This window comes from Leptosomus discolor, chromosome 6 (genome assembly GCF_034619465.1).
Source record: "Leptosomus discolor isolate bLepDis1 chromosome 6, bLepDis1.hap2, whole genome shotgun sequence".
Taxonomy (NCBI): domain Eukaryota; kingdom Metazoa; phylum Chordata; class Aves; order Leptosomiformes; family Leptosomidae; genus Leptosomus; species Leptosomus discolor.
The window spans coordinates 23,822,101-23,837,063 of record NC_141396.1 but is presented as its reverse complement, the minus strand read 5'-3'; the positions used below and the strand labels follow the sequence as shown (position 1 = coordinate 23,837,063).

At 43.0% G+C, this 14,963-nt stretch overlaps 2 protein-coding genes across 3 annotated transcripts in view; both read right to left on the bottom strand.

Annotated features, from left to right (window-relative positions):
• Positions 1-653: 653 nt before the first annotated feature.
• POFUT4 (protein O-fucosyltransferase 4) lies at positions 654-9,031 on the bottom strand. The gene is made up of 3 exons (XM_009953846.2): positions 8,264-9,031; positions 6,339-6,964; positions 654-1,939 (listed from the first exon to the last, which is right to left on the bottom strand). The coding sequence occupies exons 1-3, from the start codon at positions 9,029-9,031 to the stop codon at positions 1,792-1,794; spliced, it is 1,542 nt and encodes a 513-aa protein (XP_009952148.2). The 3' UTR covers positions 654-1,791.
• A 1,820-nt stretch (positions 9,032-10,851) lies between these two features.
• SEC24C (SEC24 homolog C, COPII component) overlaps positions 10,852-14,963 on the bottom strand; it is a 39,062-nt gene continuing 34,950 nt past the window's right edge. For both annotated transcript variants that reach the window (XM_086466313.1, XM_086466314.1), the window contains 4 exons: positions 14,766-14,945; positions 13,930-14,121; positions 13,433-13,522; positions 10,852-12,966 (listed from right to left, as the gene is read on the bottom strand). In XM_086466313.1, coding sequence (XP_086322439.1) covers positions 12,826-12,966; positions 13,433-13,522; positions 13,930-14,121; positions 14,766-14,945 — 603 coding nt within the window. In that variant the 3' untranslated portion in view covers positions 10,852-12,825. The remainder of the gene's footprint in view (positions 12,967-13,432; positions 13,523-13,929; positions 14,122-14,765; positions 14,946-14,963) is intronic.

Below are 14,963 nucleotides of genomic sequence, written 5' to 3'. Positions count from 1 at the left end.
AATACATTTTAGCTGAAGAACCATTTGTTACTATTATCGCAGAAGAGATAAAAAAAGCAGTTTTCTCCTAAAAACGTATCATGTAAGATCAGTGTATAGTGTGTGCATTTTCTACATGTACAAGAATCCATCGATAGTTATGGGTTTGAAGTCTCTGTCAAGGTGACCTCATTTTAACACTGCAGTATCGTATCACCTCAGAGGCAGAGATGCATATCATTACCTATACTGATATTATACCTATAATATCATATCTATAACATTATGAATTGGAATGTGAAAAAAAAAAAAAAAAAGAGATTAAGTGATCCATCCACAGCTAAGCAATAGATAGGGATGGAATGTAGATTCACTCCTGTTCCTAACTTTTACTAACAGGCTTCAGACTGCCCATAGCAATATATGAACTGCCTTACAACATGAAATTACTCCACAGACTCTTGACTTTCATTACCAACATAGATAAACTCTGGCTATTTAGTCAGTAGTTACTTCTGAAGAGGGAGGAGAAATGGAGAAAGAAAATACCATTATACCATTAGAGACATCACTGCAGTATGGCTGTATTTGCCTGTGCTTTTAAACCCGTGAGACTGAGTGAATTAGTCTCCTTCCAATGCAAGATCAATTATTTCAGAAAGGTATCCAACATGGCAGGGAATAGTGAATTTTATTGATATCTGTAAGAGATACACGCTATACAACAAGGAAGATCTATCCACATGTCATCACTTACTTTCAGGAGCTCCAGTCACAAACCAGCATCATACTGTTAAGATTTGGTAGAGATACAAAACCACCTCAGCGTACCTGATTCTGACCATCCACTTCAGCACAGGAAGACTGCAAGGTTTGTATCCAAACTGTAGAGACCACTGAAAAGGCACCATTGTTAAAATGTATTTGTCTTTGCAGAAAGCTGCAGATGCTCAAAAAGAACATATGAAAGGCCTCTTTGCTAGCGTTAAGGAGATAACAAGGAGTCACAATTATAGCTGGGACTTCAGATTTGATGGAAACTTAAAAGAACCAAAGCATACTAATTTTACTGTAGTTCTGCACAATACCAGGCAAGATACTTTCTAGTGTGAAATACTTTGTTGAAAGTTGTGAATTAAGTAATTTAGTCTTTCATGCCATTGTATGTATCACTTGGTAAGTTAGCAAAAGAGGAAAACTAGGCAGAGAGTGACCTGCCCATAGCTATTCAGTTACCCTGAATAGCAGGAGTATTTGAGGCATGCTCACCTGGGGAGAAAAGACTTTATTGCTGCAGTTTCATAAGGCACAATCGCTCTGCACAGACACTTGTCTTTCCTAATTCGTTCACTGGAAAAGCTATTGGTTAATAGCAGCTAAAAGTACACCTTAATGAGGAGAATAAATGACTGATAAAATACTTATAAAAAACCTGTAATATAAAAAAAATCCCTGAAATAACTTTGGGCTTTTGAGCAAGAGTCTGAAAAGGTATTCTTCTGAAGTCATGTAAGCCACAAGGAAACTATACCAACTGCAAAAGGAGAGTAAATTCCTCTTTTGCCCTATATGTTGACACCTGCAAGTCAGGAGTGGCTTCATGCCACACAGCTGAAATTCAAATCAAAGCAGTTGCTAAGATCTCCACTGCTGAAATCCAAGCATAACAGAAACTTACTCACTTCATGCACCAGAAAAAATAGTCTCTGTGAGAGTTTTTCTTCTATTTCAAGGCAAACATTTGGAGCAAGGTAAGAATTTGCAGTCTCAACTGTCAATGCAATTTTGAAATCAAGCTCTTACAAAGACGGGTCAGTGTGGCCTTGTCCTCTTGAGAAAAATCTCATGCATATAGTCCCAAAATCTTCCCTGATGCGACTCATTGCGATGAATCATCGTAGTGAGAGCCTCACCCTGATCAAGGCTTTGCCAATAATCCTGCAGCCACATCTCTTTCCAACTGAAACAAAAAAAGAGAGACACCACCATAAAGCATTAAAAAACCCCAAATGACTCTGCAGCTGTAACAGCACTGAAACATTTTTTTTTTCTTTCACCTAAGAGGAAAACAGGCCAGAGGTGGTCATAACAAAGTGTGTTGTTACCATGCCATTGTGCTCCCAGTCATTTAAAGAAATGTTATGAAAATTCTCTACAAAAAATATAAGTTCACTATTAGCTTTACAACATTCTAGAAATATCAGCATGTGGCAATAGTGTTAACCAAAGAGATTAAATTATTAATTGTAGAGAATAAAAACTTCTATTAAAATAAAATGTAGTAGAGAGTCCTTACATGATTTTGAGAGTAGTCCTCCATGGCCAGTATGCGTCTAACAGTTAGCCTAAGAATGATTTTTTTTTTTTTCCAGATAAACCATTTAACAATTAGAGAACGACAGCTATGCATTACAAACTCAGGTTATAACAGCAGAGACAAAAAAACCTCAACCCTGACTATTCTTTATCTCCAGACCAGGTTGCGTACAGGTTTTCTCTTTTCAATGCATACAGTCTCAAACTTCTCATAGCATAGACTACATCAGTGCAACTTTCAGCAATTCCCTTCCTGTTCACGATCACGTGGACTACTTCTCTCATTTGTGTTATACCAAGGTATGGCAGTAATTTATTTCTCTCTTCTCCACTGTATCTGCTACCCAGCCACATAAGCCCATCACAAATTTTGGAAAGACAGACCAAACATGATGCTCTTGTTCATCTGTCCATATGAGTTACCCAATACTCGTTAACTTATATACAGAGCTTTTTACTTCTTGCCCCTCCCAGTCACAGAAATAAGTACAGTGCCTTCTGCATTCACTCCATAGACCATACATTAAATCAACATGGCTGCACTGCCCAGAAGCAGATCTCACCCACTACTCCCAGAAGACCAAAAGAAACGCACAACATGTCACAGTCACTTTCTTTGTGGGGCAGCATACAACTTGTATGTTTTCTGTGGTCAACAGCATCATCTGTGGTGGGACACTTGTGCAGTGTACACCAACACAGACCTCAAAATAAAGCTTTTAACACAGATTACAATGTGAAGGATCACAGACAGAGGCTTACTTCTGCATTAAAATGAAATGTCTGCTGAAAGGCTCCTTTGCAAAATGCAGCACTTGTACTGTGAGATCATGTTGCTTACCAGCTAAATTCATTAACCTTTGTTGAAGGACTGCCAACATGAGTTACCTGTTTTTTGCAGCACCAAATAAGGGCACACATTAGGAAAATGAGTATACTTGCATTAAGTACTAGACATGAGATTAAGTGGCAGTAGGTAACAAAAAAAAAAGTTTTCCAGCTGACCTCTATGGAAAGAACACTGAAGGGAATTCCAGTATCCAAGTAAAGACTTTTGTCAAAAACATTAAGTAAGAACACTTTGGTATTTTTCTTTTTACGTTGCTGTTATTGGTTTTTAAGAAAATAATTTCACTCTGATTCTTGGAAAAAAGTGCTGTGCAAACAGGACTGTACAAATATCCTGAAGCTACCAACTATATACACCTCAAATGTTATTACTATGAGATACAGGTCTATCTTTAGTCCTGGATGATTACTGGATTCTATTGCAAGAGACACCTTATGGTGTACACATGGCAAATCTGAGCCCAGAAATACAAATACAAGTGAGGCTGCAAGCGTAACGATTTAGGAACCATGTCTCCACAGTTAGAGCTAAAGGACAGACAAGGTGAAGGTACAATAATGTGCTCCAGCCACATACACCTACCTACATAGAGAGAGATTCTGATGTAACAGTTCTGTCAATTCAGCACATTTGTCAACCCTAAAAACCAATTACATCTGGAAATAAGGGTTACAGAGCATGTAGATATACAGTGTGACCTTATTGTAATTGGGTACTTGCTCTACAACTCCAATTGCCTTTGTTATCCTCTGAGTTCTAGAAGCCTCCAGAACTCCAAGTCACAGTGTATGTTTATAGCAAGACCTTGTATGTTGCATATAGCCTATCATTTGTAACTCCACTAGGCCTGCCTCATTTTTGCACAATAATGTTTTCTAAAGTAACAAAATACACAATTGACTGGCTCAGCAGACAATCATCTAAATCGATCATACTGTTGACATAATACTACTGACAAAACATGAGCATGTTTAGCTAATGCTTTGGTGGCAATTTTCTGTTACTGTCACACTACTTACAATTCTAAGTAATCATGTTCCATTTTGGAGATAAGAACAGTGACAGCTCAGATTCTTATGAGATAGAAACCACTGTATTTCACTGGAGATCCCCCTGATCATGCCTCAGAAGGTATAGATACGTATCTTTCTAAAGTAGATAGCCGACAATGTAAAGCTTCCCTGGTACAATTTTTCCAGACACATCTCATGTCTACAAACAGGGCAAATAACATACTATGGTTCGATAAGACATGGAAACTTCCGCGGAATGCAACTGTAGCTTGGATTACGGACCAGCTGCCCAAAACCCCTAGCTGACGACCACTGCACAGAATGATGGGAGTACCTGAGCTTTCAAGAGGCATGGGCATCCCTGCTGTGCCCTCAGAGGTATTCCTCTGCTGCCATCTGCTGCTCAAGCAAAAGAAAAATCTATGAAAAAGAGAATTGAGTAGGACGCTGCATGGCACACTACAAGGAAAAACCACATTTTACTACTGAGACTGAGAAAAGGTATTACTATAAAAAAGCTCCAATAAATCAATAAACCAACAGAAAACAGAGGATTATAGACTCCTTTTACTTACAAGCGTAACTTTTCAATTAGTCAATATCAGAATTAACTGTATTGTGAAAAATGCTTTTTAACAATGAACATCACAAGTTTTGCAAAACACGCATTTCCTAAGCAACCTGAATGACCTCAGGCTTATTTTACTTTTTTAACTTCAGCTGGCCATTTTTTAAAGCATCCAAACACAGCAGAGAGTAGTTCCCTACACTTACAAAATTCTTCATGCTTTTCTGTGTAATAAAAACTTTTTTAGAGCGTGGAACTTAGTTCTGGGCTAGCACACTTGATATAATGGATTCTACATTTTCAACACACTGTTTCTTCTAACATTTTAACACTCCTAAGCATTCGATTCCTTAGTCTAGGAAATTATTAACAAACCTGTAAACTGATATAAACTGGGATAGAGTATATTGACAGCTTCCTTCTGGACAGTGCATGAGATCTTTCCAATATTTTCAACATGTCATTAATTTAATGCTACAGCGGCACTGACATCAGAACATTGAAATCTTTGGTGATAGCTATGAACATAGGCAAGGTCTTCTGTGACTGAAGGTTTATCTTTATGATGGCTGTCTGATGGCTTATAAAACGTGAATTGCATGCACTTGAGTAATTGCCTAAAAAGAAAGAAACTGCTGCAGGTAATGGAAAGAAATACAAACCCAGGGGATCCAAACATGTCACACTAATAATACATACTACAGAAAGTGCACACAGTGTTTATGAACTGCCAGAGCCCTTCCTTCTAGCCACTGCAACTTCAAACACTGTCAATGGGAAAACTCAAGGTTTGGGAACCCCAGCACTGACTTGTTTTATACCAAAGCATGTATAAATACTAAGCAGACCATGCAAACAAAACCGTAGTCTGCCTGTCAAAAGTGGTTGCCTGAGGGTTGGTGTGTTTAGTTCCCTGCTGACAGACTTCAGGGCAAAGATGGCCAACACCAGGTTAGAGGCCTGGGAGATTCCAGCAGCACTAGCAACCCCTGTGTGCAAAGGGGACAAGTCAACCTATGCTCTGTGCTGTAGGTCAGATTATGTAGGTCCCTCTCCTACATAAATGGCATGGAGTCCTTCAACACAAGTCAGAATTTTGTCACACGAAACAACAAAAAGTCTTGTAAAGTATTCTGGGTGAGCCTAACTTCTGCTCTGAAGCCAATAGGAGTTAACCAGGCCTGCACTAAACAGTGGCAACCCCGTTCTTAACGCAGTACTTTGTAATGAGGTATAGAGCATCTTTCACCCAAGGGCTACCACATGCTTTACCATCACTGTACCAAAACCCATCCCTCCTCCAAACAAACAAAGAGGCTAAGATAGCCAAAGGATAATCACATTGCCCAAGGTCACAGAGCATTTTAACAGAGTATTATGGGTGACTCACGCTCCTCATTCAACCACTAACCAATACCACTGCCTAAGCCTCTTTTTCAGCCTCAGTGTTACACAACACTAGCAGAACTACCGTAACACCCACAAGACACAATACAAAATGTAACTGGAGATGTATTTAGAGTTCCTTTAAGTACAAAGCATTATTAAAAGTTACAGACAGTATTATTTGAAGCTTTTTCTCCTTCAAAAAAGCATAGTATTGGTGCATTACCTGTCTCCTCCAGAGAGGTCTTCAACACTTCCAAACCCGGGAGTTGGCATAGGACATCCCATGTGCTTGAACTGAGCTATGCGAGGTCTGGGAGCTGGAATTTTCCCACGAGACTTTTTATGTTCCTGCTCCTCTTTGACCCGGGTGTTCTCGCTGTCACAGATGAAACACTCAAAGCCATTCAGGTAATTGGGCAGAGTCATGTCATTCACACCCCACTCCCGCCTCTCCAAGCTCTCTAGCAAGAACTTGTTTTTGATTCCACCAAGGTTTTTGTACTCTAGATACTTCATATATTCCTCTCCATTCTTGTCCAGGAAATCAAGATACTTTGCCAGCTCTTGGGGGCTGTCAAAGTCATCTATAAGGATGATGGAGAAGTTGTTTGGCATCCAGTCCCGCACAGCTGGGGAGCCTCGGTATACTGGGACAGCACCCAAGTGCATTGGACGCCACAGTTTCTCTGTCATGTAGTCATCACATATGGCATTCTCCAAGGCCAGATGAAACTTGTACCTGGCGATAAAAGTCATAAATTCAGAGTCTTCTGTAGTGGCTGTAGAAGTGTCTCTCAGTCGCTCACTAGGAAGCTCACGGTTATGCAGACATTTCCCATAGGAGTCAACCTAAAATAACAACCAGCATCTTTACAAGTGATTTGTTTGTCTAGAGTTTGTTTTCAGAGCTTGTAGTTCTCATAAAATTCCTAACTTTGATCAGTTCCTAGCTACCTTAGTTTAGCTTCACTTCACTTCAAGTTCTTTCCCTTGTGACTACTACTAGAGTCCCAGTTCTAACAGCTTTAGATGAAAATGAGCATTCAGTTTCAAAAGCAGCATAAACTATGCTACAGATTGAGGGGTGGGGGCAGTGTGCAGAAAGGAAGATGTCATCCAAAAATGTATTTATTACAGGATAAATCAGAAACTGAGAAGTAAAGAAGGGCATTCAACTCTCTCTATGTTAATTTAAAAGTCATCTTTCTACTTAACAGAGATACGGTACTCTTCCAAACAGTTATTATACACAGTTCCTGCCAGTCTCAGCAGGCCAGCAAAAATTTTCTGTTTGTTAGACTGAGAAAAATTGATGCAGGGAGCTAAAAGAATACTGTCTAAAAATGAAAGACAATACACTTGATGTATAATCTGCTTCAAACTTTGACAACACAGTTGTATTTTAAAAATTCTTTTGTCTTTACTACTGAGTACATGATGAACTTACAAAATAAATTAATTACAACCAATAGAAATGGCAGAAGTGACTAGGAAAAAGATATTTTGGACAACAACTAAAAATAGATTCTTTTCCTAATCACCTATCCATCAAAATTTTTAAGAACAAAAAGCACTAAGCTTTCTTTCTGCTTGAAAGAAACTGTATTATTTCAGTTTATAAAGCTACTCCGCGTCAGCTGTGCCATAGCAGTACAAACCACCATAGAAATGATGTGGTCCTACCACAACGCAGATAAGGAGCGGATTCTCAAAACACGGCAACTTGTCTTTTGGTTGCATGCCTGTACTGTTAAATAGGACCGAGGCTTGTAAATGGACAGCCTTCCTGTAGACCAACTTAAAAGGTCCAGAGATTTCAGTGACTTCTAGCACTTGGTCCACAAGACCAAGCTTATGCAGGCTTAGCCCAACTTGTGACAGAGCCCGAGTCTGGCCAACTCCACAACTAACAGCTCCCATCAGGCCTACCTACTGGCATGCGGTGCAGTCTAGACCACACGTCGGGAACAAATACAAGCAGCTTTTCTGTCCAGCTTGTAGTGGGCATGCATCCCGTTATGATTCAGGTCTTGGCTAAACCCAAGGACAAACCAACCCCATTAAAAAGAGGAGATGGAGGGGGGCAGCCGGGTGGACCCAGTTCCTACAGCAACGCCCTGCCACAGCTCCCCTGCGCACCCCACCTACCTGGATGTGCTTCATAAGCTCCCGCACGTAGCGGTCCCTGTCTGAGGGGACATCGCAGTGGGACTGCATGTACAGCACAGGGGCGTAGCCCTTCCGCCGCCACGCGTCCTTCTCGGCCAGCGGCACTGCCGGGCCCCGCAGGTACCCCACGCCGGGCAGCCACTGCAGCGTGAGGGGGTAGTCGGAGTCCCGGCGGAAGGTGGCCGTGTAGTTGAAGAGCTGGATGCCGGGCGAGTGCGAGAGGACGTAATTGTTCATGGGGGACTCCTCGTGGAAGAGCGCCCATGTCTGGTGGGACAGGCGGGGCAGCGGCGCCTCGTAGGCCCTGAAGTCGGTGCCGTAGAAGATGAGGGCCTTGGTGCGGCGGTGCCGGGCCACCCGCCGGCTCCGGGTGACGAGGCAGGACCCCCGCGGGCAGTCGATCCGCTCCGTGTCACCGGGGAAGTGGGGGAAGAGGCTTCCGCTCCACCACAGCAGGATGGGCAGCGCCTTGTTGCTCCGCGTGTCGTTGTTGCCGGGGCCGCGGTACGACGCGGCGGCGACGAAGGCTGCGCCCGGCGGGACAGCGTCCTGCGCCCACCCCTCCGCCCCGCACGGCTCCTCGGCGCCCGCCAGCCCGGCCTCCTCCCCCGCTGGCGGCCCGCCCGAGGCCGCCACGCCCGGCCCCTCCGTGCCCAGCGCGGCCCCCGCGCCCCAGGCCAGCGCCAGCGTCACCCAGAGGCAAGCGGGCCCCCGCCGCGGTGTGCGGGCGGGCCTACCGCCCCCCATGCCCACCGCCCTCGGGCCAACGCCGCCCGCCCCGCCCCAGGAAGCGGCCGCAAGGGCCCCGCCCTCGGGCGCCGCTCCGTCACGGGGAGCGCGCCCCACGGCCGCAGGGGGCGCAAGGGGCGGCAGAGCGCGGCGCGGCCCGGGCCAGGCCGGGGGGTGCCGAGGCGGGGCGGCGCCGGCCGCCGCGACCCCTTTCTTCCCCTCCCTGTCAGTTCGCACCCCCAACGCAAATCAGAAGCGGCTGGTAGGGGCGGCGAAAAGTAACAGAGCTCTGCGCAGACAACCGCAGCCTTACTCCAGGCCGGTGCGAGTCCCCTCCGCTCCCGACGCCCCTGCATCCGGCTGCGAAGACCCCTGCGGCAGCAGAACAGCCGCTGGCAGGGGACAGCCGAGCTGCTCCTCTGCGGCGCGGCAGCCGGGAGCAAGCGCACCTGCAGGGAGGTGGTTCCTCAGCCAAGCAGGCGTTCAGGTGGTGCGACCGGACATCGGCCCCGGCTCCTGCTGAAGACCACAAGGGGAAGGAACAGAAAACACCTTTTAGAAACAGAAAAATCGGGGGGTTTAATATCTACAGGTAGGTTTAAAGCTCTCTCGAAGCTGCTTGTCTGCACCAACCTTGAATAACTCCTTTGGCTTTAAAATGTTCTGTAAATGGGAAATTGGTATTTGCAAAGCTGAGTTTGGGCTACACTACAAAAATGCAACAGAATACCACTCCATTAAGGAATTGCTAAAAGCTTCAAATTCATTCCTTATGAGATAACTTAATCTCAATCACAATACTTTTAAGTGACAGTTGAGAATACAGGACATGAGTTAGCATGGACACGAGCAAAAAGGAATCCTCTGTCTGCATAAGGAACAGGTTAAAATGTGGGCATCTTTTTGCTTTCCTTTGAAAAGTTAGGCCTTGATGCTGCTTGGGCATGATCGAGAAGCACACCACAGTCAGTGCAGAAAGCCTCCCACCCCCATGCCAACGCCACCAGCTCCTCCACTTAGGTCCCGACAGAATACTAACAGACATGGGCACCGCCACGCAATTTCCACATGCGTCGTAAGGGGTGCTGCCACAAACACACCCACAAGCACAATTTACTCCACACGATTAATGTACAAAGTGCACAAGGCCCATCATTATCACAATATATCAGTTCAGTAGCAGATTCTGGACATAATGTACATTCTGTAGGAGAGTAATCTCAAAAATACTCTACAGCAAACTTAAGTACTGTTGGATATTTAGCAATGATTGTCTTGTGCTTTCATACAGATTGTTGTTCAGCAAATTGTACAATATAAATGTTCTAGGCTACAGTCAAGTTACACTCCCAATTCACTCAACTTTATTTTTGCAATTAGCACACCCCACTCCCCAAAAAAATCCCACTCAGCTTCCCTGCTATCTTTCTCTGCTCTATTTCTCTGAAAAACTAAGACTGCAGAAGTCTTTAAGTAAACACTGTCACAAGGTGAGGGTAATACTTTCCAAGGTAGACTAAAAACCCCCCAATCAATCTGACAGGAGCAGTGTTAGAGAAAAGAAAAATCTCTTTGCAAAATGAAAGTTCAGAAGGGGCAGAAAGTTAAAAACCAATCATCTAAGCAAAGTAACAATGAGATTAAACAGCACCTTTTGTCCGTTGACTCTTGTTGAATTTATCATCATTCAGTGTGGAGGAAAAAAAAGACTAAATTTGGTCAGCAGAATACTGGATTGTAAAGGATCCATCAGCTAGACTTCAGCCCTTCCCATCTCCTCCCTCCCGCACAATACAGGGTTTGGAAAAATAAGCAGTGTTTATTTACCAACAATGACATAAAATACATCTTAATATATTTTTATTTCTTTACAAATTAAAAGATGTATTGGAAAAAACAAGTGAAGAAAATGAAAGGTTCATTTATGATTTCATTTCCACCCCCACACCCCCCAATATTAATACTAGAAATTAGTATTTGTGGAAGTCTGTGGTTGCTGCGCCTTATGTTCCTGGGAAGTTCTTTTTCGCCCTCTGGTTAAAAATCCTCTAGATTTTTTGGTTGGAGGCAGTACGTGGAGTAAAAAGTTGGCCACATTCATACAAAAACACCAAAGGTTCTGTCAATTACATCTTGAAAGAGTTTCTCCATTACAATTTTCATATTGCCCTTTCTGTGTAGTGATGGGAGGGAAGACAAACTAGCAGCATTAGAAGAAAAATGGATTTAGGTACATGCTACAGGATATGGAACTAAAACCACAGCCAGATATTTTTCTGATCTTAACAAGGACTTTCCCCTGAAATATTAAGCCCAGATAACATGTTCTCTAACCCACCCACATTCTTCCTTCCACTTTTAGTGCTGTTGGTAGTTAAAACTCCTGGGTATTGTAAGAACACTTGTTAAGTGTTCAAGCTAAAATGCAGAAGCCTCCTTTCAAAAGTGAGTAAATGAAGCCCTTAGAATTCTGAATTTGATTTATACTTGCTCCCTCTTCGTAGGAGTCTTCTCATCCACCCGTGCAGAATGGAGCAGCAGAGTGGCCAAAGTGGATGGATTAATCTGTCTGAGGTATTTTAGTTTAACAAACAGGCTTATAAAAAGGTTTTCTGCAAGCTGATCAGTAGGTAGAATGGGAGAAGGTATAAACATCCAGTAACAAAACTCTTCACTATGGCCCAGATGCTTTTGATAACCAAAATCAGGTACTTGCAATACCTACTAGAGTACAGTCTAAATTCTAGTTTTTATATCCCCTTCCTTGTATTCCAGGGTACAAAGCAGTCTCGAATTTGCATCAGTATAAATCAAATTCCTGCTTGTTTGCCATGATTCACAATAATATGGTTGAAAATGGCCATTTCCTTATCATCCAGTTCCTACAGAGCCTCACATCACCTTGTTACAAGTATTTTCTGCTTAAGGTTAAGAGGCTTTTGTTCCCACCACCATCTGGACAGATAGGTGAGCTCTGCAGGAGAGGCCATGGAACACGGATTGAGTAGGACATTACAGAGCTGTGCAATGAGAAGCAAAGGAGTCACCACACACACCAACAGGAAGCACCGTCTCCATCCCTACGCTGTTCAGAAGGTGTTGGTTTTTGCTCACTGAACTATTATTTACTCCATTACAGATCTGCACAGCAACTTACAGAACATGGAAGATTGTGGAAATAAATTTGCCCTGCTGCCTCCTGGCTTACCACTCATTTCCTCTTTCATGGATTTCTGGGTCAGACAGCCATCTGATACACCTGTGCTCTGCAATGTCATGTTTCCCTCAAAAGGAGACACAAAATGTTTGGCTGCTCCAGCTCCCATCACCTGACCTGCCTCTTGTCCTCCCCACCTGCACATCCTGTTCACACTCGGAGCATGCACACACGCCCATACAAACACACAGCAACTACCAGAAGTTTTGAAGAGTTATCGCTTTTTCACCCGATGTTGAATCATGTACAGTGAACTGAAAAAAACTACATTCATTACGACAGGATTAGCGAGCACAGGGTCGGGGGGTGAACTCCTGCCAAGCACAGGAAACAATTTAAATGCAAGTAAAAGACCTGGTATCAAAGGCCTTTTTTTTTTTTTTTTTTTTTTTTTTTAAGCCCTCACCAGGAAAAATTTTCATCTCTCATACGGGACTGGGAGAGGTTGAAAGGATTTCTGCTTATGCAATGTGTATTAAAAATTATGGAATTGTACAGATTTCTATGTTGTCCTTTTTGAGGGCGCTGGGCCTTCCGATCAGGTCATTAGTGGAGACTGAAATGTCACTGCTGAGTTCCAGCACCACTCCCTCCTCTAGCTCAGTAGCTGCCGAATCTCCTTGTGCATGTGACACAGGAAGTCCACATATGAAGCCCCCCCACTCAGGCTCTTGTCCTCCACTAGAAAGTGTTTGAACAGCATTTCCAGCTTATCTTCTTGCTTCACAATGATTAACTACAAAAAAAAAAAAAAAACCAACAAAAAAAACAAAACAAGAACAAAACCAACAGTGAGTAGTTAGCAGAATTAATGTTCTTGGAAAAAACAGCAAAAAGCTAAATAGCTCAAAAATCCAAAGACAGATAACCAGAATCAGAGCATATCTGGCTCACGGTCTTTGACTTCTGTAACTAAGCTGGGTTAAATCTCAATCCTTTCTAAACAGAAGGAAAATACCATGTACGTGGCTTGTGCAGTAGTATATTATAAAATGGCTGAAAAAAGTTAGTTTTAGAACTATGGTAAGCACAGAACTCCAAAACTAGTAACAAAATGTTTTTTCCAATCCTTGAAAACTTTGTTTGAATCACATTTATAAGATCAGGAAGAGTAAGTTCAGCATTGCAGCATGAGCAGGCATTACCTGCTCTGTGAAAAGGGAAGGGGATTTAAAGGTATGAATGGCGGACAACACTTTTACCTTCATGTAGCGGGATCTCTGCACTTGAAGCGTGTCAACAACAGATCGTACTTTCTTTGAAAAGGGGTTTTCCAAGACAGGCAGGGTACTCTGGAATGGAAGATATCCAGTCCCCATTAGCCACGCAAAGTAGAGCAACATTAAACAAAACTCTCAGTTTTGTCATATTACATATATCCACCCTCACTAACATACAATCTCTTTGACCTCAAAAAAAAAGAGAATATAACACGGTATCAGGATTGAAGGTCAATTATTCATTTCACGTATATATCAACTGTTCTCTTCACTGTCAGTGGAGATGTGGCTTGTCAAATAAAGCTAGGCAAAAGCATGCCCAACATGCCCAGCCTAGGGACATTTCCACTAGTTACATCTGTGCTTCTCTCGTTCCTAGTATGAAATTTTTAACACTGTTTTCTCAACTTGCTTTCTCATTGTTTAAAGTTTTGGGTGACTCTCACAGACACTTGCTCCCACACTGCCATCCAGCTCACCAAGGCATTGCTAATCTGACTGAAGGATGACACTCCAAAGAGGTTCTGGATCAGGCCTTGCTGCACGTTGACTCCCACCCACACAAAGATGTTCAGCCCATTCTCCAGCAGGTATATGTCACCCTTGGAGAGACGCTCCTCTGAGTTCCGGATTGCTGCTGGCAAGGAGTCACTGTCAACATCTGCTTTGGTCTGTTTTACAGTGAAATGAAAAGTAAAATAAAATCAAGGTTATAAACCAAGAATATCTTATGAATTCCTGAAAATTTCTGCCACTAAGACCCTACAGTTTGCTCATTTCTAGGACTCATAAGACTGCAACAGCTGTGACTGAAGTATCATCTTCCTTAGCTGAGTTTTCTCAGTGACACAGAAGCAGATCAGAGACTCTTGGTCAGCAAAAGAGAACATAAGGCTTCTGTCAAATGACTCTGTAGTTCCAGTATTGCTTCCTGGAGTAGGAACGTAATTAGTTTTTAGTTTTATTCCAGCAACTATAGTTCTGAAAAGTCAGAATAATACATGGAGTTGCCCTGCAATGACGAAAATTACAACATAAAGTTACAAGAAGCTTTAGGACTTTTAAAAGACTATGAAAGGGTCAAAAGTGTCTTTTTTTGCCACTAGTCATATGCTCACAGCTCAGGAAAAACATCCCCCAGCAAATTCACAAGATGCATTTATCACCGAGTGGAATTAAGTGAAGTATCCCAACAGATGGCAGATCTCAAATCCTTCTCAAATCACTTTCCCTTACTAAAATATAAATGTTAGTCCTTACAATGAGTCAAGACAACAGCAAGTCTCAAGTGGTAAGGATACCCTGAATTACTCACCAGGGGCAAAAGCCTGGGATAAAAGAAAACATTTGTTTCTGCCACATCCATGGATGTGACTAACTGACGAATGTAGGCACGGTCATCCGTTGTGACCTCCGGACCAGGCTGAAGGACATCACTCTTCAACACACAATTCAAGTACACAGGAAGCAGCTTCATGCATTCAGGGAGGATCAGCTACAAGTCACAAGCAGA

Excerpts from the sequence above, each read along its gene's own strand:
- POFUT4 (XM_009953846.2), bottom strand. The coding sequence starts at position 9,031 with ATGGGGGGCGGTAGGCCCGCCCGCACACCGCGGCGGGGGCCCGCTTGC. Across the intron at positions 6,965-8,263 it reads AGCTTATGAAGCACATCCAG|GTTGACTCCTATGGGAAATG; the intron begins GTAGGTGGGGTG and ends TTGTTATTTTAG. Across the intron at positions 1,940-6,338 it reads GACCTCTCTGGAGGAGACAG|TTGGAAAGAGATGTGGCTGC; the intron begins GTAATGCACCAA and ends TTTTTGTTTCAG.